The sequence below is a fragment of the Artemia franciscana genome, chromosome 6 (genome assembly GCF_032884065.1).
Source record: "Artemia franciscana chromosome 6, ASM3288406v1, whole genome shotgun sequence".
NCBI lineage: Eukaryota > Metazoa > Arthropoda > Branchiopoda > Anostraca > Artemiidae > Artemia > Artemia franciscana.
Window position 1 is genome coordinate 18,069,181 of NC_088868.1, and position 24,184 is coordinate 18,093,364.

At 36.7% G+C, this 24,184-nt stretch overlaps 1 protein-coding gene across 5 annotated transcripts in view; it reads left to right on the plus strand.

The window, feature by feature from the left end:
• Positions 1–24,184, plus strand: part of LOC136028132 (dual specificity calcium/calmodulin-dependent 3',5'-cyclic nucleotide phosphodiesterase 1-like) — a 318,548-nt gene that overhangs the window by 235,577 nt on the left and 58,787 nt on the right. For all 5 annotated transcript variants that reach the window (XM_065705780.1, XM_065705781.1, XM_065705779.1 and 2 more), the window contains 2 exons: positions 9,248–9,388; positions 24,002–24,171. In XM_065705780.1, the coding sequence (XP_065561852.1) occupies positions 9,248–9,388; positions 24,002–24,171 (311 nt within the window). The remainder of the gene's footprint in view (positions 1–9,247; positions 9,389–24,001; positions 24,172–24,184) is intronic.

A 24,184-nucleotide genomic window follows, 5' to 3' on the forward strand; every position in this document is an offset into this window, starting at 1 on the left:
CAGTGGATGCTTGAATTGTGCAGGCTTATCTTAGTTTGGAAAATATTTTGGAGAAACTACATTTCAGCTGGAGGGATGGGAGAACTGGGGTCTGGGGAAAAATTGAGGTCTGAGAGTGGCAGTTTCCCCCACTGCCTCATAGCAAATTATGGCCCTGGCCCCAACCTAATGCCACTTAGGGGATGGAGAATTGTAGGCTTGGGGTTCCTGAGCCACTCAAAAGTTGTATATTAAAAGAAGGATTACTTATTGTTATAGTTACTTATTCGAATTATTTACTTAACAACTCCATCGTAATATTCTCTCCATACGTAAGATTGTGCATCAAAAGAGAAAGAAAGACAAGTGAAAATAGTTTTACAGGAGAATTCAGGCAATTCTTCCCAAAATTTTTTAAATGAAAACAAACTTATTTTATAATACCATTTCTGCTACTACAAAAAATGATTATTTTTTTTAATTTCGATTCATGATGCTTGAGCGGCAGTTGCAACCTAGTAAAGAGCGAACCACAGCCCACAGTAACGAAAAGTTAAAAAACACGCCTTGAAAAAACTGCCTAGTGAAAAAAAATGCTATCTGACATTGATTCAGGTAACTATTATTTCGGTTTGTCTTAAAATTAAAAGGTTATTGCGAAAAGTAACTTATGGTGACTTCGAATAAAAGCCTAAAACCCCTCAAAATAGCGTCAGATCAAAACTTTTTTCTTCTTTTTTGCGGACCTAGCTTGTTGCTAGAACTTCAAAGAGAAATGCTTAAGAGATCATTTAAAAGCTATTTCTAATATGTACATGGCTTATATAACTACCTCCATGTGCAAGTGCCATATGGCACAAAAAGGCACTTTTTAAGCCGTTTCTCAAGGGGTGAGGCTAGCGGGCTACCAGAACATCTTAGATAGATTTTTGATAGCTCATATAAGAAATATTGCTCATATCCTCGTTATCCCTATAAATTCCACTATCTGCAAGTTTCAAATGGTACTAAAAACAACGCTTTTGATGCCATGTCTCACTTGGAAAAGCTGGGGCTAGTGGGATAACAGAACTTTTTAGATTGATATTTAATTGCTTATTTGAAAACTTGTACTCGTATATACGTGCTTTTTATCAACTCCACCATTCGTATGTGGGATATAGCACTGAATACAACACTTCTGGTGCCACTTCTTAAGTGGAAAATCTTGGAAGTATAAAACGGCATCATTGTAATAATTATGGTCAAAACCCTTAACTGGAGGTTTGCAAGAACACCTCCCGTATTTTCCACCTTCTGGCCCCCATAATAAGCTACGCAATTAAAGTCCTATAAACAGCAATATATTAGATTAAATTCAGTTCTGTTAGTACAGCACTGGACTTCAAGTTGGATTATCAGGCGTTCGATTCCAGCTTGGAAGTTTTTTTTTCTATTATGATTTGTCCCTTCTTATGATTACTTTTCAGATAATCCACTATTTGGCAAATATGATGCATTCATTTTTAAAGCATATCCCGGGAAGGTTCATTTTAAACCTATTACTCATATCTACGTGCTGTTTATAAATTTTACCATTCATAAGTGCCATATAGCACAAACAACGGCTCTTTTGGTGCCACTTCTTATGTGGAAGAGTTTAGAAGAATAAAACGGCACCATTATAAAAATTTTGATCCAAAGCCCTTAACTGGAGATTTGTAAAAACATCTCAGATATACTCCTCCTCCAAACCCACTTAGTAAGTTTCATAAATTGCCTACTCATCTTATAAGTAAAGGACTATTGTGAAAACAAATTAGCTAAAACTAAAAACTTTTCAAATAAAAATCTACCAAAAATTGAGCTTGAATGATCAACGGTTTGAATCGAGGATTAACACTTCCCTCTGTGATGAAGCCTGTGTGCTAGCTCTAACAGCGGTAATTGAGGGGAGGGGACGTCCCTGCCCCCTGAATTTTTTAATCCTGCCAAGGTTTTGAAAAACACCTTTTTTGGTCAATTTATTGGAAAAGGGAACATTTTTCATTTGAAAAAATGTGCTATCAAGTCCAATTTACAAAAAGCGATTAGGTATAAATATATGCTTTTAAATCAGCCCTTAAACAGCTCTCATTTGCTACAGTAGCCTCATAGTTTCTGCTAGCCAGTAGGCGATTTTTAAAGTCCTGTCTTCATTATGCCGTATTCAGGCGACGTCGGCGGAGTTTTGAACTGAAACTAAGGACTGACAGATAAAGTCAGACACACAGATACACACACACACACACACAGTCAGACACAGTCATGGTGAGAAAGACAAAAACGCATAGAGGGGAAAACACACACACTCACAACCAAACAAAGTCAAACATACACAGTCAGACACATAGGCACGTATAGAGATTCAAAACATACAAAGGGAAAAACACACACACATACAAACACAACCACACGAAATCAGACTTAAGGGCACACAGAAAGTCAAACATACAGGCAAGGGGGAGACAAAACACACTGAGGAAAATACACACATACACACAACCACACAAAGTCAGACACACAGGCACAGACACATGGTCAGACACACAAGAAGGGAGAGAGGGGTAAAATACATAGAGGGGAAAAACACACACACACACAGGCACATGCACACAACCGTACAAAATTGGACACAGACACACACACAGGCATGGAGAGAGTGACAGAGAGACAAAACGCATGCACACAAACATAGAACCAGTAAAAAGCAAAACATACAGGCACACAGTCAGACACAAAGGTAAGGAGTGAGAGACAATACTACACAGATGGAAAAACAGACATACCCAAACACACAAAGTCAGACACACAGGCACATACACAGTCAGACACACAGCCGCGAAGAGGGACAAAACACGCATAGGGAAAAACACCAACACGCACAAACATATTAACACAAACACACAACCACAAAAAGTCAGACACACAGGCAAGGAGATAGAGACAAAACACACAGCGGGAAAATACACCCTCACACAACCTCACAAAGTCAGACACAGAGGCACGCACAGAGTCAGACCCAAAGGCACTGAGAGAGAAAAAAGCACACAGAGGAGAAAACACACACAGACACAGACAAACCAAGCAAAGTCAGTCACACAAACAAACAAAGATAGACACAGATACAGGAAAATACACGGTCAGACACAGAGGCACGGAGAGAGATACAAAGATATACAGAGGGAGAAACACACAAACACAACCACACAAAGTCAGAAACACAGACACGGAGAGAGAGACAAAAATGCACAGAGAGATAAACACAAACACACACATAACCACAAAAAAATGAGACAAACAGGCACAAATACAGTCAGACACACAGGCACGAAGAGGGACAAAAATACAAAGAGGAAAAATACACACGCAAACCCATGATCGCACAAAGTCAGACACATAGGCACAAACAACGTCAGAGACACGGGCAAGGGAAGAGAAAGACAAAAAACATACAGAGAGATGAAAACGTACACACACAACCACACAAAGTGCCTGCGTGTCCGACTGTGTGTCCTTGAGTGTCTGACTTTCTTTGGTTGTGTGTGTGTGTTTTCCCTTGTACGTGTTTTTCTCTCTCTCTCTCTCTCTCTCTTTCTCTCTCTCTCTCTCTCTCTCTCTCTCTCTCTCTCTCTCTCTCTCTCTCTCTCTCTCTCTCTCTCTCTCTCTCTCTCTCTTTCTGATTATCTGTGTTTTCCTTCATCTTCCCACCTTTCGCCTATTATTTCTCTTCTTTTGCTTGTCAATCTTATAATATTATGTGACTTATTATTTATACTGATTAAGAAAATATTTTCTGAGATAAAAGTAAAAATGAAGTCATAAATGTCTCTAGTCCATTTGTGGACTAGACTAGTCCATCTAGTCCACTTACAGAAATAATCATATTAAAGCCATAAAATATCAAAGGTCCTTTAGTGATACAGTGGGATTTAACTCAGTTTGGTATTACCAGACCCAGAATTCAAAATCAGCTGAAAAAAACACTGCAGGGCTCGGAATATGATTTTAGTGACGAGATTCTGTGAAAATGCTTCCAAAATAATCCAAACAAGAAGGAGAAGCCATATAAAGCAGCTGGACAGCATATGAGCAGAAATAAAGTCAGAAGAAAAAAAAACTTAAAACGAATAAATACTGCTCTTCATGAATACATGAAACCTAAAACAAACTTAAATCATGTGAATGATCAAATCAAATTTAAAACGAACAGAAATTCCTGCGAATGAACAAAGGAACCCTCGAACGAGCGAAATTTACTCAAAACAAAAGAAATGTAACTCAAGAGCTAAGTGTTGAGTCAAAAGGTGAAAGACGCTGAATTGATTGTATTTAACCGCATGGGGTATGTTATGGTATGACAAAGGATGCTAGGGTTTATACAAATATTGCTCCTAATGTTGAAAGAGAGCTTCTCTCTTCAGGATAGGCGGGGAGGGGTGCCAGCTGTCTCCAATCACTTTCCAAACAGTATCTCTTCATTGTCTCAGCTCAGTCCACCATTCTCAGCCAATTTCATTTTCACTATTTTTCCATCTATAGTGATCCCTCATATGAAGGTCTCTGGATTATCGGTAGGGGTTTCGGTTGCAAATTTTTAATTAATCAAACGAATTTTTTTTCTTAGCTGTCTGGTCTGGGGCAATATCATTTTACTGACTATTTGGGTATTTTTGTTGGTAAAACTACCTGATCTTTTGAAAAAGCCTAGACAGTCGAACCCAGGACACAAACACAGACAGTTCATTTTTGTTAGCCCAACTGTCTTAGCTTATAATTGAGTTCACTTGCATAACATTCGAGGCAGACAGGAGTCCTTGTAGATTTGGGAAGCTTATTCCCCTTACAATTTTAGTCAACTTGTTGTCCAACTAACATAAAAATAGCTTCTTTATTAGTACAAATGTCTAAGTTTATTAATTGAATCAATTGCTTTGCCGCCTGACAATCATTGAAGAATGGCCCAGTTTTGACTTTAGATGCTTGTTTGCCTGTCATTCCGCGCAAATTAATGGCCCTGTGTCAATTTAAAATTGTTGGTCAACATGCCTGAGACTCTAGGCAGGCGTGACTTGCTAAAAACCTATAAAAAGGGAAAATAAATAAGGGGATTAAAACTATAAGCTCAATCACTAATTAGCTCTATGACTATCTACCATGGTTCTACTGCCCTAGGAATGACGCATGGACGGACAATAGATAGACATATCTATTAACAAATGAACTAACCTCGTTTTTTATAAAATCCTAATAAAGGGAGGGGATTAATGCCAAAATTGCCTCTCACTCAATTGGACTATCTTAGGGACTCAACTGGACTCAATTGTCTTAGCTTTTTCTATAATTAGCCATGACTTAATGCCCACATCTATTCCATTTTAATTCAAAAATCGATAGACCTGCATTCATTTGCATGAGTAAACAATACCTTATTATGTAACATACACCTCCATGTCTTAGAAAATAAGCCCTATTACGTAACCTTCGCCTGTATCTTGAAGAAAATATTTGCATTAGTAAACAAACATTTGCTATTACATAACAATCTCCTGTATTTTGAAGAGAACATATGTATAGGTAAATAAACAATCTCCTTATTATGTAAAAAGCACCTTCGTCTTGATGATGTTCCTAAAAAAAGTGTCCGGATTGGGATTCGAAGGGATAGGGCTGCCCTCAAGACTAGAGAGAGGATACTACTTACACTTCAATATAAATACCATTTTCAAGGGTCGCTTTTACTATGAATGTATTGAGAATGCCTCCACGAATATAAATAGTGAAAAAGGATTCACCATAAGACTTTTCAGAGCACGATGATGCATTCCAAAGAACTATCGAGGATAAACTCTTATTTTTGGGCTAAGAGTGAAAAAATAACTAAGTGCCTGTGTTTAGAAGTTTGCTCGATTTCTTTCATCAAACTGTTTATTTCATTTTCCAGCTACGACAATTTTGAAATGTGGCTTCCTCTGAAAATTACAAAGGAAATGTTCTTTAGAGCAAGAAAAAAATGACAAAATAAAGGAAGTGTTCCACTTGGTGTTCCAATTAGAAGGTTGAAATGCAAGTTTAGAAAGGGCTTCTCGCTCAACGGAAATTTGTAAAATAAACAACAAGCTGTAAAACAATTCATGGTTTATACAGAACAATCATTCAGACACAGCTTCCTCCAGGTGTCAAAAACTTACATGATTCGATTGCACCATTTTCAGCTATTTATGCATTTAAAAGATGCTTTTATAGCTTAAAGAATGTTGTTGTCGTTTCCATTTTTTTACTTCTGTAGTTTCCAACTACTTCAAATTAAATCAATTTACGCGCTAGAACTAGTGGAAAAGCCTGCTTTGCTAGCTCTTGCCTAGCGAAAATTGTGTCGCATATGCTTTTTAGTCTCACGGTTGGAATACCTCACTTCATCTAGATGCTTTGGTCGTTTCCTGGGTAATTAAATCCTTGCTTTGCTCTTGACTTTTGTCTTTCTTATTTTTACCATTCTACAACCACACCTTTGATCCTTGCAAATTTGGTAAATCCAGTCCATACACATTTATATCCTTCTTGGGTTTAAAAAACATGTACCAAACCCATTTGTTGCCCGCTTACAGTGAAGAAAGGTCCGAAACTTTTCCCTACCTATACCCAGTCGTTGTTTCACCTCCAGCCTATTATCCACACATATTCAACATTTTTTTAAAATTGGAATTACTTTCATATCACAGTACCCTTCTCCCTGTCATGCTAAGGTGTCCCTTCCAATGATCCAGAGTCTGTTCCAAACGCCAAAAAAAAAATTAAAGATTGGCGCATAAAGGACTACCTAAGGGTAATTACATCCATCTTCTCTATTTGCTATTGACCCTTAGACAATTTTGTACTCTTGAAAATATCTTCCAATCCCTTGAAAAGTATTTCTACACAGTTATCCCGGTCTTCTTCAAATCTTTCTTTTGGACTCATCCAATGATCTTCATCAATCACTTACCCCATAAAAATTATTCTTGTGAGTAGCTGTTCCATAGAAATTTGTTTTGTGATGAATTGTCAAGCCATATTTAATACCAAATGCATCGAAGATGTGTTTCTGCCATCATAATAAAAAAAAATTTTGCAATTATTTTAAAAATTTTAACGCTTCTTTTGTCTTTTAAGGCTGTGCTTTTAAACTAAATGGTAATTAATATGATTAAGTAATTATTGATAACAAAATTGTGTGTTTCCGTATTTGCTCCGTATATGCTCCAGTGTATATATTTATGGTCCCGTTCATTCCTTAGCAAGTGATAAAGACAATTTGAGAAAGCAAAAAAAAATACAAAAAGTTTGTAGTAAGGCATTTTAACCCAGTAGGCTAAGATTGTAATTATTAACTAAAAGCTACGAATCTGTGACTCGACTATAAATTATTCCCAGACCTACAGATTCACTTCTGTATCGTTAATTTCGTTAATTGAACCATACGCCAGCAGACAAATGAATTTAGCATGTGCTACAAAAAGGATTCGAACTGGTTAGCTATTTCAGGACAGATGTCAAATTTTTAAGTATCACTTTTTTTAATTATCTATTAGTTTTTCAGTCAGATAGACGTTTTATGCTTTTGTTTTAATGAAATTTTTGTCAATGTTCTGAAAAAAAGACAATGGTAGTCCTCGAATGAACCGGCAAGAAAGGTCTTAAGAAAGGATTTAAAGGAAATTTTGAACTCTGATTTCATTGCCAATGAAAACCCCTTTATGAGCCATTATTTTGGGTTGAGAAAACTCTAAGTTTTAAAGGATCTTTGGCTCAGGCTGAACTTTGTCCCGAAAAAACCGGAGCGAGTCATCAGTTCCGACCGTTGAATTTTTGAGTTTTAATGACTCAAGTTTCGGCCGAGGCTTAATTTTTTCCTGACAAAAATTAACATGATGGATTGCTTCATGTCAATAAAATAAAATGCTGTCTTTTCATACAGAGTCTTTTCAAGATATTTGACTATTAAAGCAAGTCCAATTTCTAACGCCGACATTTATTAGGCATCAAACTTTTGGTTTTCTTTTTTAAGGTTTTTGAATCGTTGTAATCTCCTGTTAAAATATACAAATAAAAATATACAAATATTTTTGCAATTACCAGCCACCGGGCCCCGGTACTCGACACGCGGAAGGCTTCTATATATGGATTCTCATTGTCGCTTGTATTCTAGCCGCAGACAATTTGAGACAATTTGCTGTCTTTTCATACTCAGTCTTTTCAAGATATTTGATTATTAAAGCAAGTCCAATTTCTAACAAAGATATCTATTAGGCCTCAAACTTTTGGTTTTGTATTTTAATGATTTTGAATTGTTGTAATCCCTTGTTAAAATGTATACAAATATTTTAGCAATTACAGTTTTTTGCTCTTTACGCAATTTAATGTCTTTTCGTACTAAAGTCTTTTCAAAGATATTTATTTATTAAATCAATTCTAATTTCTAACAACGATTTATGCTGAGCTTCAAACTTTTGGTTTTCTTTTTTAAGGTTTTTGAATTGTTGTAATCCCTTGTTAAAAAATACACAAACATTCCTACAATTACAAGTTTCTTGGTCTTTACGCAATTTAATGTCTTTTCATACTGGTGTCCGTTCAAATATAATTGGTTATTCAAGCTAGTTCGATTTCTAACAACGATATGTACTAAGCTTCAAACATTTGGTTTTCTTTTTTAAAGTTTTTGAATAGTTGTAATGCTTTGTCAAAATAGAATCATCATTTGTAATAATTTTAATTTTTTTTAATTTTTTTTGGCCTTCCTTCTGACATTCTATAACGGATTGCGTTCAAAAAGATTTTCTTTCTTTAGGCTTTTAAATTGTTTTAATCACTTGTTGAAATATATACAAATATTTTGCAATAATCAATTTTTGGCCCTTTACGCAATTTAATTTATTTTCATACTGGTGTCTTTTCAAAGACATTCTAGTCTGATTTCTAACAACGATATGTACTAAGCTTGACACTTCTGGCTTTCTTTTTTAAGGTTTTTGAATTGTTGTTATCCCCTGTCAAAATGGAGAATCATCATTTGTAATAATTGCAAATTTTTGTTTTTTGAGCTTTCCTACTGACATTCTTTAACTGGTCGCGTTCAAAACTGTAAGCTTAATTAGGTAGCAAGTCGATTTTTTTTCTAATTTAAGGTCCATTTTTACGTCTTGAAATTTTTAAGGCTATGTTATATTCAACAAAGGAAGTTATATGTTACACTTTTTTGTGTTTTCAGATACAGCAAAACGCAGCCGACGCTTTTTTCGCTCAGATGGAAAGTGGTTACAATAAACACAAGAATCTGTATCACAATAGTATTCACGCAACTGACGTAACACAAACGATGCATTATATGATTTCGCAGACGGAATTATCGGTAAGCTGGCTGCAAGGCCACCATTTTTACTCTAGAAACTTAGAGCTGCTATAGCAAAGTAAATATAGGGTGAAATCCCCTGTACTTTGACAGTGCCTAATTTGGGGCAAATATTTGATCAAAATCTAGTTTTACTAAGAATAGTCATCCATATCCTAATCTTAGACCTTCCATGGATTGTTTAGTAATCGAGTTGAAAATAGTGTTTTAAATTGGCCCATGTGAATGTGCCGAATATAATATAATATAGCACTTAAAAGAGATGTTAAACGTGGATCACGGTATAAAATTACTGGGCAGTATGCGGCAAATCTGTGGTTTATTCACTTTGATTTTCATATAATCGAAAAGGAGAGGTCAAAAGAATTCCTTCGGTTGACAAGTAAGGGTATGGAGGGGGGCTGCTGTCAATAATGTGCTTAGACTTTGGATCATGTTGAACACGTCATGTTGAAATTGGTAATATAGTAAAATTTATTAAGCTTCATCTTTTACCTTAGTTTTACTTCTAGATGCTGAAAGTGTAATTGCTGCTAAAATATTGAACTCTTTTCTATTATTGGTATAATCTGAATAGCATAAGTAAGGTAGAATACTAATATAACTAAAAACCCATTATAGTGCCAAGCCGCATAAGGTTAACGTCTTTACGCACGCTCCTCCTCTGTCCCCATCTATTCAAAGCTCCCCTCTTTATACCCTCTAGAGAAGCCCCACTTTCTTTTAACTTCTTTCTTGTGACCTTTTCCCGTCCAACTCGAGAATGACCTGTTTTTTCTCCTTTATTTTTGGCTGAAAAAGAAGGTATTTGGTAATCTGCCATCCTTCCTTCGCAGAATCTATCCAAGGCATCTTAATCTTTCTATCATTATCAAACAGATCGTGGTAACGAACTGTAAGTAAGGGACGATGAAACTCAATAGTAACTAAAACCTTAAGAAACACAGTCTTGATAACAATAGATGCATCAAAAGAATCCAATTTCGATGCTTATTCAAAATGTGTAGAACTCATCAAATTTAACGGTAGGCCTACCCATCAGAAAGTACGAGCCTGAGAAAAATGGCTCAATTTTTGAAAAAGAAGGGAAACACCCCGAAAACATCAAGTGATCCTAATGAAAATCATTTTATCAGATTCAGCATACCAGAGGACCCTACTGTAAAGGTTTCAAGCTCCTACGTACAAATACGCATATTTTGTTGTTGTTTTTTTTCAGAAGAAAGATCATAGATGCCTGTTTATTTGTCTTTTTATTTTGTTTCTTTTTTCAAGGGTGATCATATCGAAACAGTGATCATAGAAGACAGGGAGAGGGCCCATTTGATCAGAAATCAAGTTCTAGTGCCCTTTTAAGTGACCAAAAATATTGGAGGGCAGCTTGCCCCCCTCCCACGTTCATTTTTCTTCAAAGTAACCCGATTAAAATTTTCTGATTGCCATTTTGTTCAGAATAGGTGAAAAATATAATATCAATGTCTTTGAGGATAACTTAACCCTCCACAGTCCCCGGGGGAAGGGCTGCAAGTTATAAACTTTGCCCATTATTTATATATACGAGGCGTGTTTTTTAATAAAGGTCCGTTTGAACATAAGTACACAACGGAAGATTGTTTCAAAAAAGTAAATTTATTTTCAGATTGTGCATACTTTACTCTATTTTTTGACATAGTTACTACGTCTTTTTTAGCACTTATCATGCCTCTCAACTAATTTTAAAGTAAAATCTTTATAAGAACTTGCCGCCGGCTCCAATAACCAAGAGTTCACTGCTTAACTGAAAGTAAGGAGCGACATTAAAACTTAAAACGAACAGAAATTACTCCGTATATGAAATGGGTTGTCCCCTCCGCAATCCCTCGCTCTTTACGCTAAATCTTTTAATTGTTTTAAAAAGCAGAATTGTAGCAAATAGTCAAACTTTAGCGTAAAGAGCGAGGGATTGCGGAGGGGACAACCCATTTCATATACGGAGTAATTTCTGTTCGTTTTAAATTTTAATGTCACACCTTACTTTCAGTTAAAAAAACTAGTTTTTTTTTATATAATTTCTGAACGTTTTCGAATTAATGCATGTTTGATTTTGGCTCTCCACACATAAATTATTAAAATGAAATTTGCATATTAATTCCTTTTTTGGCTAAATGACTTTCTCTTAGTTTTGATAAAAAAACTAGTTTTTTTTATGTAATTTCTGAACGTTTTTGAATTAATGCATGTTTGATTTTGGCTCTCCAGACATAAATTATTAAAGTGAAATTTGCATATTAATTCCTTTTTTGGCTAAATGGCTTTCTCTTAGTTCTGATCAGACGATTTTGAGAAATAAGGGATGGGGAAGGAGGCTTAGTTGCCATGCAATTTTTCGGTTACATAAAAAGGCAACTATAAATTTTAATTTTTAACGAATTTTTTTATTAGTAAATACGTAACTTAAGAGTTAACTTACGTAACAAACTTTTATATTCTTTAATTTTTATTATGCATATGAGGGGGTTTGTACCCTCGTTAATACCTCGTTCTTTACACTAAATCGTAAGTTTTGTCCCAATTCTTTAAGAATGATCTCTGAATCAGAAAGGCCGTAGAATAAATAGTTGAAATTACTAAAAATACTATAGCATAAATAGCGAGGTATTTATCTCTTCCTAAATACCTCACTCCTTATGCTAAAGTATTTTTAGAACCCCTCATATGCGTAATAATCTCTGTTCGTTTTCAGTTTCAATGCTACTCTTTACTTTCAATTGAAAAAAACTTTTCCATGTTTATTTTTTCATTGTTTTTTTATAGTAATTTTAGAAAATCCTGCGCCCTTTTCATTGAATTTCTGTTCCCCTATGACATATTTCTCAAAGGAAAAATCCTCCCACATAGCCCCCTCCCCTCAACTCCGCCCCTAAAACCAAAAAAAAATCCCCTGAAAACGACTGTACACTTCCCAATGACCATTATTATATGTAAACACTGGTCGAAGTTTGTAACTTGCAGCCCCTCCCCCAGGGACTGTGGAGGAGTAAGTCATTCCCAAAGACATAGTTATTAGGGTTTTTAAACTATGCGGAACAAATGGCTATCCCAAAATTTTGATCTGTTGACTTGGGAGAAAAAATGAGCGTGGGAGGGGGCCTAGGTGCCCTCCAATTTTTTTGGTCACTTAAAAAGGGCATTAGAACTTTTCATTTCCGTTAGAATGAGCCCTCTTGCGACATTCTAGGATCACTTGGTCGATACGATGACCCCTGGGAAAAAAACAAAAAACAAATAAACACGCACCCGTGATTTGTCTTTTGGCAACAAATACAAAATTCCACATTTTTGTAGATAGGAGCTTGAAAATTTTGCTATTGGGTCCTCTGATACGCCGAATGCGATGGTGTGATTTTCATTAAGATTCTATGACTTTTAGGGGGTGTTTTCTCCTATTTTCTAAAATAAGGCAAATTTTTTCAGGATCGTAACTTTTGATGACGAAGACTAAATTTGATGAAACTTATATATTTAAAATCAGCATGAAAATCTGATCCTTTTGATGTATATTTTAGCATCAAAATTCCGTTTTTTAGAGTTTCGTTTACTATTTAGCCGGATCGCTCCTTACTACAGTTTGTTACCACAAACTGTTTGATTTGGTAAATGTCTCTTGTATTGCATATGCGGATGATATACTTCTAGATCTAGCCGTTCTAGATCTAGCCTCTCGAATTCCGTATCATCTATTTCAAAACATTTCAAAACTGTTGGTCTGTCATTGAATATTGATAAGTGTGATTACCTAGTCTTTAATGCAAAGTCTATGCCTATTTGAAATCCGCGTTCTAACTTCTCCATCCATTGTGTCTCTGATTTGCGGCGGTCAAGCATTCATATTTATTGGAATCTACTAGCTTTTAGGATCAATATTGTACAGCATATTAAGAAAACTTAAAGCGGGTTATGGTAAAATAGTAGCTAATCGTGGTCATTATTATCGAAAAGCGCTTGCATTGCTATACACTAGTTTTTGCGACCATTCAATACTTTTCCTATCTGGTATTTCACCTATCCTGAAAAAAAAGACTAGATCTGGCTGAATTGTGTATCACTATACATATATAGAATATGTTTTATCACTCGTATAGTTGTGTTATTTTCAAATTATACTCCATAATAGAGAGGCTCCGAACACCCAGCATTGTATATTCAGCTCTGAATTTGACTTTTTTTTTCTAACGTGACCAGATTCGTCCTGCGCCCTGCGCCCTTTTCATTGAATTTTTCTTCCCCCATGACATATTTCTCCAAGTAAAGATCCTCCCACATAGCCCCTTCTCCTCAACTCTACCCCCAAAACCAAAAAAATCCCCCTGAAAACGTCTGTACACTTCCCAATAACCATTATTATATGTAAACACTGGTCGAAGTTTGTAACTTGCAGCCCCTCCCCCAGGGACTCTGGGGGAGTAAGTCATCCCCAAAGACATAGTTATTATGGTTTTTGACTATGTTGAACAAAATGGCTATCACAAAATTTAGATCCGTTGACTTTGGGAAAAAAATGAGCGTGGCAGGGGGCCTAGATGCCCGCCAATTTGTTTGGTCACTTAAAAAGGGCACTAGAACTTTTCATTTCCGTTAGAATGAGCCCTCTTGCGAAATTCTAGGACCACTTGGTCGATACTATGACCCCTGGGAAAAAAAAAAACAAATAAACACGCACCCGTGATTTGTCTTCTGGCAAAAAATACAAAATTCCACATTTTTGTAGATAGGAGCTTTAAACTTCTACAGTAGGGTTCTCCAATACGCTGAATGGTTTTCATTTTTCGATGGTTTCATTTTCGTTAAGATTCTACGACTTTTAGGGGGTGTTTCCCCCTATTTTCCTAAATAAGGCAAATTTTCTCAGGCTCGTAACTTTTGCTGGGTAAAACTAAACTTGATGAAACTTATATATTTAAAATCAGCATTAAAATGCGATTCTTTTGATGTAGCTATTGATATCAAAATTCAATTTTTTAGAGTTTTGGTTACTATTGAGCCGGGTCGCTCCTTACTACAGTTCGTTACCACGAACTGTTTGATTAGCCACGACTTGATGCCCACAACTGTTCCATTTTAATTCAAACTTCCGTTGATTACCGTTCACCCAGCAGAGCAAAAAAAAAAAAAAACAACCTCACACTGCTGGTCAGACCCGTAATTTACTGGCCAGTTTTGGTTAAGTAGTTTTAGACACAGCTTATATACCAGTATATTAGATACCAGTTAGCAGTGGTTTTAGATCACTCACAATACAGTCCTGATCTTGCGCCGAGTGATTACCATCCGTTTCTCCACCTCAAGCAACACCTCAGTGGCAAACGTTACAATGATGATAACGACGTGAAAACGGAAGTGAATTCCTGGTTAGCGGAAGAGACGGCAAGTTTTTATACAGAGGTTACTTTAAAATTAGTTGAGAGGTATGATAAGTGTTACAACAAAACTGTTAAATAGAATAAAGTATATACTTTTTGAAAATAAAGTTACTTTTTTTAAAATAACCACTCGTTTTGTGCTCGTGATCAAACGGATGTTAATTAAAAAACATGCCTCAGAGTATTGGCTATTGGAAAGTCCAGGAGGGATTTTTCTGGTGGGGTCGGGGGATTACGTTGGAGTATATTCATGGAGGTTTTTCAAATCGCGAAAGGAAATTTTGCATGGAAGGGTCACATTTTCCGCCATTACTAAAAAAAGATCGAAAATTAATTAAAAAAAGCTTTTTTAACTAAAGCAAAGAGCAAATTAAAACTTAAAACGAACAGAATTTACTATCAATATGAGGGGGTTCACCCTCTCGTCAGTACCTCGCTACGCTACGCTCTTTACGCTAAATTGTTTAGTACTTTTAAAAGAGCTATTTATTCTAATTAAACGGCCTTTGGTATTCAATAGTCATTCATAAGGAATTGGGATCAAATTATAACATTAGCAGCGAGATATTGACGAGGAGGTGACCCCCTCATATATGTAATAATTTCTGTTCGTTTTAAGTTAATGTTTTTCGTAATTTTCAGTTGAAAAAACATCAATAGCCCTTTTAATAGCTTAATATAATAATAAGTTCTTGTTTAATAGCCCAAAAAAGCGGGATAGACCCAGATTTGGTGAACAGATTGTTATTTGAAATTAGGTCAGTCAGACGGGTGCCCAAAAGAATCCATACAAATCCTCCTCCGAATCTAACAAATCCTCCTCCGCCTTTTGAAGTGTCCACTTATCCGGGAGAATACGAAAAATATTTTATAGGGTGTGCAAAAGGGTTTAAAATGTACCTGCCCCCTTTAAAACCCTTTTATATAAAACCCTTTATATAAGGTACATATTTAAAGAAGGAATTTTGGTTTGTCTTCTTTTTTATCCAAAATTTTGCAGAAGATGATGCATAAAGCGAGAAAGATCGCTTTACTAGAGTGCCTGTATTCCAGTTGATAAACCTAGCCTATTTATCTTCTCTTTAAGAAATCCACAAAAAAAAATGTCTTTCGTAACTGCTTGTCTCCTTTCCTCCATGTTGGCTGGTTAATAACAGGTGAGGTCTGAAGCCTTTGTTCTCTACTCTTTGAACGTTTCCAATTGTCGTTCGAGATAAGCTTAAAAAACGACAAGGAGCATTTTCTTATCAACTGCATGCGTAAGCATCAAGATACTATTTTTCTTCTCTTAAATTAGTGTTTTCTCTAAGCTTTTCATTTTTTTTCCCAATCGAAAGAAAAGTGGGCTAAATGCTTTTCATTATTTTTGAAAGAATGGTTTCTGTGTTTTTGACGTTCACTTTCTTCCTTAGGAAACATAAGTTACATAACTTCAAAGGTGTCAGATAAAGAGTAAAGAAAGCAATTCATTTTTAACTCGAATGGTAAGTTCAGACACTCGAGAAAAACAATTGGCCTATCCCAGTCTGTGAGCTTCTTGGAGGGAAAGACGCTACTGTTGATTTTTTATTTTCTCTTAGAAGACAAAACGCTAGGTTCCCGCTATTCTTTCGTAAAAGCAAGTTTCAAATTATTGGCTGTTGTAAATCATCCAAAAATATTAGAACTAAACTTTGAATTTGAAAATGCACCTGTCTCTATTGAAGATACCAATCAACTTTGAATAAAAGTAGTAATTATTTATTTGTCACCCACTGTAAAAAAATAATGGACCTGCAGCAGCAATTAAAATGAAACAAAAACGATAAAGAACAAAAATTGTAAAATAGTGTCAAAAGTTTGCAAGGTAGGAGGCACTTTTGCCGTATCCTAATCCACTATTGGGCACCACTTCCATGTTGAAGATGCAGTAATATGATGTGTTGACAGGTAGCACCGTTCCCCGTGTAATGACACATGGTAATGGATATATAGGTTGTATCCATATAGGTTGCATCACTGAGACCAATATCTACTATGAAATACAGAACAGTGAGGTCGCCATTCAGGGATACACGCTCATAGGTGAGATCATGAACATAGTGACGGTACTAAATACTGAGAAGGAGGTGTTGCTGTTTATCTGCAGAGCCATATATCATACCCATGCCTAAATATACTAGATCAGCAGGCAAAAACGCTATGTGGGGTAGGGTGACCCTCCCAAATAAGGCTGTGATTGTTGGTATGTGTATAACCCTCCAACCTGCCAGATTACTAGCTACCTTGAACAGGCAATTCTTGACAGGCAGCTCAAGTACCCGCACTTCCCACAACACTTCATTGGAATTAAGTAACCTCATAAGGAGAACCCTTTGGTGGCTGATTGGAGGATATTTTATTTTTAGTAAAAAAGTGTTCTAAAGTGCCTGAAGTTGTCAAGCATTGTGCGAGTTCTTTTCTTTTTTTTTCTGTGCCTTTTTTGTTTTGTTTTTTTTCATTTCTTTTCTCTTGAGTGCATTTGTATTGTATGCAGAAGGTAACGATAAATTATTCCGTCGAATACATTTGGGGCAAGTACTTTAAGTCTTCCATTATCCTCCTGAATATTTCAGCGCCCATAAAATCATGTTGCTTCGCAGCAAAAATACTGGACGTGCATAATCTATCTCTCTCTATCGGGCTAGAACAAATTGTTGATTTCGACACATATCATGGCCCAAACTGATCATCTGGTCTTGACCTCTCCCTTACAGATCAACCTGGCTCCTTTAAGGTAGACGCTCTGGGTTTTACAACTTACCACGTTGCCATCGTTGCACGTGGATCATATTCAACCTCCAATAAAGCGCGATCGAACAGTCTGGCAATACAGTAGTGGCGAATAGAACGGTTCGAAAAACACCCTTTGTTCTCAGCAATGGAGAGCCTTCGTCCTTGAAGGCCCAGAGAAAGCTTCAGAAAAGTGCCAGCCGGCCATAGTTGACTTTGTAAAAACTATATTATTTCAAAGCGGAACCATATGTCCAATAAGGACAAATCTTGGTTGAATGCCATGTGTAAGAAGACTGTCCGAGTAAAGCAAAAGGCACACAAGCAATGGCTACTTTTGAAGACCAAAGAGAACAGAGTTACATTCATCAGCACGCACAAAGATGCAGTGCGTGGGTTTTGAACATTCTTGGTTTCAGCCTAAGGAGAAATTCGCACCAAACATCAACATGCTTCGGCAAAGAGTCAGTGCATAATTGTCAACGAGGCCTTACCGTCGTCCAAAGGGACTTCAATTCCTTCTCTACAGATTAACGGAACTGTGGTACAAAATCCACAAGCAAAGGATGAAGCTCTTCCTAAGGCTTCTGCCTAATTATCAAATCTGGACAAAGACGTTAGAGAAGTGCCAAGCTTCTCTGACCGAGCCAATACTGTTCTGGATCGAAACCACAGGTCCTGACAACATACCAAATGTTGTCCTCAATTGCTTTTCCATTGCTTTTCAAGATATGTTTTCACTCTGAAACCTTCCCACAGCCATGGAAGTCCGCCCACATTATACCTACCCTAAAGCCAGATAGCGATCCAACGAGCGTGGGCTCTTATAGGCCTATTAGCCTCCTCTGTTTCGTTGGTATTATCTATGAGATCGTCTCCAATTAAAAATTTCAACAGTTCCTGGAATCAAATGAACTTCTAGACGATTGCCAATACGGATTCTGACGGAAAAACTCAACATTAGACTGCATAGTGGCCCAGCTTCAAGAGTGAATTGAATTTCTGGCAAAGGGGTACGACGTTAAGCTATTGTCATTCGCCATGACCGAAGCTTTCGCCAGAATATGACACATTGATCTTCTAAAGAGACTCCTTGCGTACGGTATGCGTGGAGGTCTGTAAAAAGTAGTTCTGGGAATTAACTCTTCCGGTGTCTACCCCCCCCCCAAGAAACCCACCCAGAAAATAGCCCCAAGGAAAATAATCCACGGCGTCTATTCCCCCAAGGCATCCCCTCCCAACGGAAAATACCCTCCCCCACGAAAAACAGCCCCAAAAATTAACCCCCTTCGGGATATACCTCCTGGAAAATAACCTCGAGAAAAATACCCCCGCCCCCGAGGAAATTACGCCTCCCAGAAAATACCCCCGGGAAAATACCCCCTGTGCAACACCAGCATACAGTGGGCATCGATAGTCAGCTGTGGATCTGGCGCAAGACTTTTAGAGTGAGACAATCTACAAGTACATGAATTCTACAAGTTTTCTGCAAGTATAAATGAAATCACATCCCTCAGATGAACTCTACTGCATTGTGTACCCCTTTGTCCAGCCGTCAAGGCAGACACGACCTTTTCTTTGTCTCCAATTCAGCCAAAAATAATGTTTTGCACCAAAAGCTCTTATGAAACTGAAAATTTATGCAAGGTTACTATTACTACTACTATTGCTACTACTAGTACCAAGTTGCCTAAGGGTAGCACAGCTACGCAAGCTCCTCCTCCATTCCAGTTTACCCAAAGTTTCCCTCTTTACAACATCTCCAGAAGTTCCAATTTACCTTCAATCTTTCCTTACGACATCCTCCCACCCCATTCGGGAACGACAAGCTTCTCATTTTGCCCTAGAAGATTGGCCAATAAGATCGATCACTGGCAGTCTGTCATCCTTCATCCGTAGCCAGCTCAACCTTTGTCATTACAGCCCTAAGAAGTGGAATTGAACCACGTTTTTCGCAAAGGAAACTGTGAGATACGGTCAGTTAGTCGGGTACCCAAAAATATCCGTAGGCAATTTCAGCGAAAATATCTAGCAAATCCTCATCCGTTTGTCGGTGCGCCCACGCATCCAAACCATTCTAGGCCGCTGTCATCACTGAAGCTCCAATTATTCTAACAGAGGCTTGCAGACTCATTTTCTTATTCTTCCAACCTTTTTTCAAGTGTGAAAAAACACCCTAAGCCTTGGCTACTCTATTTTTACTGCAACCTATCCTAAGTCTAGAGGATTTTGCTTCCCAAATTCCTTCCGTGTTCTCCCATTGCCTTTGCTATGTTCCTTAGCATAAAGTTCATCAAAATGATCCATATGGATCATTATGGATGATCCATATGGATCATCAAAATGATCCATATGGATGGGAATAGAACGCAACTCTGCTTAACTCCTGATTTAATAAAAAAAAGTAGCTATTAACCTCATTAACCGCAGCAGTATTATTTTTGTACATATCACTAATTACTTTAATGTATGCATCTGGTAAATCACACAAGCATAGGACCTTCGCTAAAGCTCTTCTATCTGCTGAATCAAGTACTTGTTCATAATCTGTAAAATGGAGGACTAAAGAGCTTGATGACTCAGGCACTTAAGTTAGTAATCGAAGAGTGAAAATGTGGTCGTCGCATCCTCTGGCCTTCCTAAAACCACACTGTTTCTCTCTTAAAACTTTGTCTATAGCATCTCTAAGTCCAAAAAGTATGATCATACAGAATAATTTGCTCCCTACAGACGCCAATGGACATAAAACAATGAAGCCAGCGAAACGGACTTATTGGGAGTTTCAGAAACTCATATCCAAGAAGTAGTAAACATAAAATTTGGTGATAGAGAATTCATTTTACAGTTAGGGAACAGGGAAGACACTGAAGCCAAACTCCTGTTTGTAGTGATTTTTGTTCGTTTCAGCTTTGACTTGAATATTCGATATAATTTTTCCTCGTCTTAAGGTTTATTGATTGTTTTACATTAATACCAGTTATCGCTATATTGGCTGTTGAATAAAACAAACATTTTTTTGCAATTGAAAGTAAAGTGCAACATTGAAACTTAAAACTAACAGGAATTGCACAGTATATAAGGGCTTTGCGCTCTTGTCAATACCTCGCTCTTTACGCTAAAGCTCCAATTAATTGTTTAAGAATGACCGCTGGATCACAAAGGCCATTTCAATAGAATAAATAGCTCTTTTGAAAGTATTAGAAAAGCTTTAGCGTAAAGAGTAGGGTATTGAAGAAGGGGGTTGAATTTCTTTATATATGTAATAATTTCTGTTCATTCTAAGCTTTAATGTTGCTCCTTACTTTCAGTTGAAAAACTTGTTTTTCTTTAATTTCTGACCGTTTAAAAAAAAATGCTGGGAAATCCAGCGCCTCTTCATGAAATATTCTCTTCCCCCATGAAAAATTTCTCCATGGAAAGACCCTCCCCTGAAACCCCTCCCCCGACCTCTCCAACCAGCGAAAATCTTTATACTTTCCAATGACAAATACTACATATAAAAAATAGGCAAAGTTCATCACTAACAGGCCTTCCCCTGGGGACTGCGGGGATTAAGTCATCCTTAAAGACGTACTCATTAATTTTTTTGACTATGCTGAACAAAATAGCCATTTAGAAATTTTGATAGGGCGACTTTGGGGAAAATTAGAGCGTCGGAGGGGGCCTAGTTTCCCTCTAATTTTTTTGGTCAATTAAAAAGGGCAGTAGAAATTTCAATTTCCCTTCAAATAAGCCCTCTTATTCAATATTCTAGGACTACTGGATCGATACTGGAAAAAAAAAAACAAATGAAGACGCATCCGTGATCTTTCTTCTGGTAAAAATACAAAATTCGACATTTTTACAGATAGTAGCTTGAAACCTCTACAGTGGGGTTCTCTAATATGCTTAAACTGATGGTGAGATTTTCATTGAGATTCCATGCTTTCAGGGGTTGTTTCTCCTTTTTTCGAAAATAAGGCAAATTTTCTCAGGCTCGTTACTTTTGATGGGTAAAGTTAAACTTGATGAAAGTTTAATATTTGAATTACAATAAAAATCCTGTTCTTTTCATGTATCTATTGGTATCAAAATTTAGTTTTTTCAGAGTTTCGGTTACTATTGAGCCGGGTCGCTCCTTACTTACAGTTCGTTACCACGGACTGTTTGACGATTGTTTATTTAGTTTCTTTTCGTTTGGGTTTTATTTATTTTTTAATAATAATTTATATTCATTTTAAGTTTGAAATACTATCGTAATTTGTTTTTGTTGGTCTTACTTTTAATATGGCTCATTACTTTTCAGTGGAAAACTTCTTTTTCAGAAGTTTTTTATTTACTATATCAAAATTTCACTAACATCATCAAATAAGAAACAAAATCAACCTAATAACTGATATTATCAGAAAGAACCAATGAAAGTAGATTGATTATGTAATATATGATTCTAGGCGTTTCCACCCCCCACCCCCCCTCTGGAAAATGGCTGCTCACCAATCACTTTGGACTTCTAGTCATAAAAAATGACTAGAACTCTCAATTTCTAATCGAATGTGCATCCTCCGAAGTTCTGTGACTTCGGTAGCTGATACGTTTTGAAAGTTTTCATCCCTCCTCCACCGAAAAATACCACCATCACCCCCCCCCCCCCAAACAAAAGTCTGGAATATAGTCCTGGGGATCATTTATCAATTTTTACCTAGGTTTCTCTAATTCTTTTGTAAATAGGAAGGAAGGGAGATGTCTCAAAAAGTGAATTTTAATGCCAAACATCACAACTCTAACTGAATCTTGAGATAGATACAGAAGAAGAGAGACTAAAGGAGTAACGATGGGAGGAGAAACGTTCTAAAAGGCGTTCTAAAGGAGAGACGACGGGAGGGCAAAACTTTACGCTAAAGTTTGACTTTTTGTTCCAACTGTCTAAGAATGACTCCTGATATACAAAGGACATTTAATTAGAATAAAAAGCTTTTTTTAAAGTTCTAAAAAAAGCAAGGTAGAGTAGGGAGCAAAGTACTGAGGAGGGGGCAACTCCCCTCATATACTAAATAACTTCTATTCGTTTTATTGTTTAATGTTGCTCCTTACTTTCAGTCGGAAAACCTTGTTTTTCTTATTTAATTTCTGATCGTTTTCTAAATAATGCCGGGAAATCCAACTCCCCCTCCATGGAAAACTCTTTTCCCCCAAGATAAATTCCTAAATAAAAACATCTTCCCACATACCCCCCTCTCCGCCCGAAAAATCCCCCTGAAAAATATATGTGTACTTCCCAATAGTCAATGCTGTATGTTAACAATGGGCAAAATTCATAGCTTACAGCCCTTTCCCCGGGGCTGTGGGGGGTCAAGTAATCCTCAAAGACATAATTACTAGATCTTTCGACTATCCTAAACAAAGTGGCTATATCAAAATTGTGATTGGAAGACTCTGGGAAAAAAGAGGGGTAAGAGGGGGCTAGCTGCCCTCCAATATTCTGGTCACTTAAAAAAGGCACCGGAACTTTTAACTTCCGATCAAACGAGCCCTCTCCTATTTTAATAGGATCACTGGTTTGATACGATCATTCCTGAGAAAAAACAGTAAACAAATAAATAAACACGCATTCTTGATCTTGCTTCGTGCAAAAAATACAAAATCCCACATTTTGTATGTAGGAACTTGAAACCTCTACAGTAGGGTTCTCTGATATGTTGAACCTGATGGTGGGATTTTCATTAAGATCACTTGATTCTTTGGGAGCTATTTCCCCCTTTTTTTAAATTAGGCAAATCTTTTCAGAGTCATAGCTTTTGATGGGTAACATTAAACTTGATGAATTTATATATCTTGAATAACCATCAAATAACCATCGAACTCGATTTCTTAGAATTTTTGTTACTATTGAGCCACATCCCTCCATGCTTACTTTTTGTTACCACGAACTGTTAAAAAGAAAAAAAAAAAACAATACATTGTGCCCACATCGATCTTTACTTAGGTAGCGCTATTGCGCTGCCTATGAAAAATCACATTGACTTTTTAGTTGCATCTCTTAAATTAAATGAAGAAGTTGTTATAAGATTTGCTATGAATGTGTAAAAAAAAAAATTAAGAACGAGCAAATATTTGTTTCAAGTTTCAACTTGCTCTTTAATCCGCAAGAAAAACTTCGTTTTTTCAACTATAGATAAAATAGAATGGTCGTAGTACCTCAAATACAGTTTCGCTAAGGCTTTCTGCGTTTTTGTAATTGTTAGAAAGGATTCTTGACAGAGCATTAGTCTTGAAATGCTATTGTGTGGTATGAAGGATTTAGTTGAGAAAAATCAAACTAAACGTAAAAATTTTATTTAGGACATGTAACACTCTTTCTTTTCTTTTTATAACTTTATTTAATTTTCTTATTGGCAGTGTTCACAGCATGCAGAATTTTCAGCCAATTAAAGACTGATAGTATATTTAAACTTAATGCTATTTAATGTAACAATTTGCCTTTCAGAACCTATTAACAGACTTAGAGATATTTGCCGCAATTTTTGCCGCTATTATCCACGATTATGAGCACACGGGGACAACGAACGGATTCCATGTGATGGCACAGACTGAAGTGGCCTTAATGTATAATGATAGAGCTGTACTCGAAAATCATCACATCTCGGCTGCCTTTAGGTATGAAGTTTAT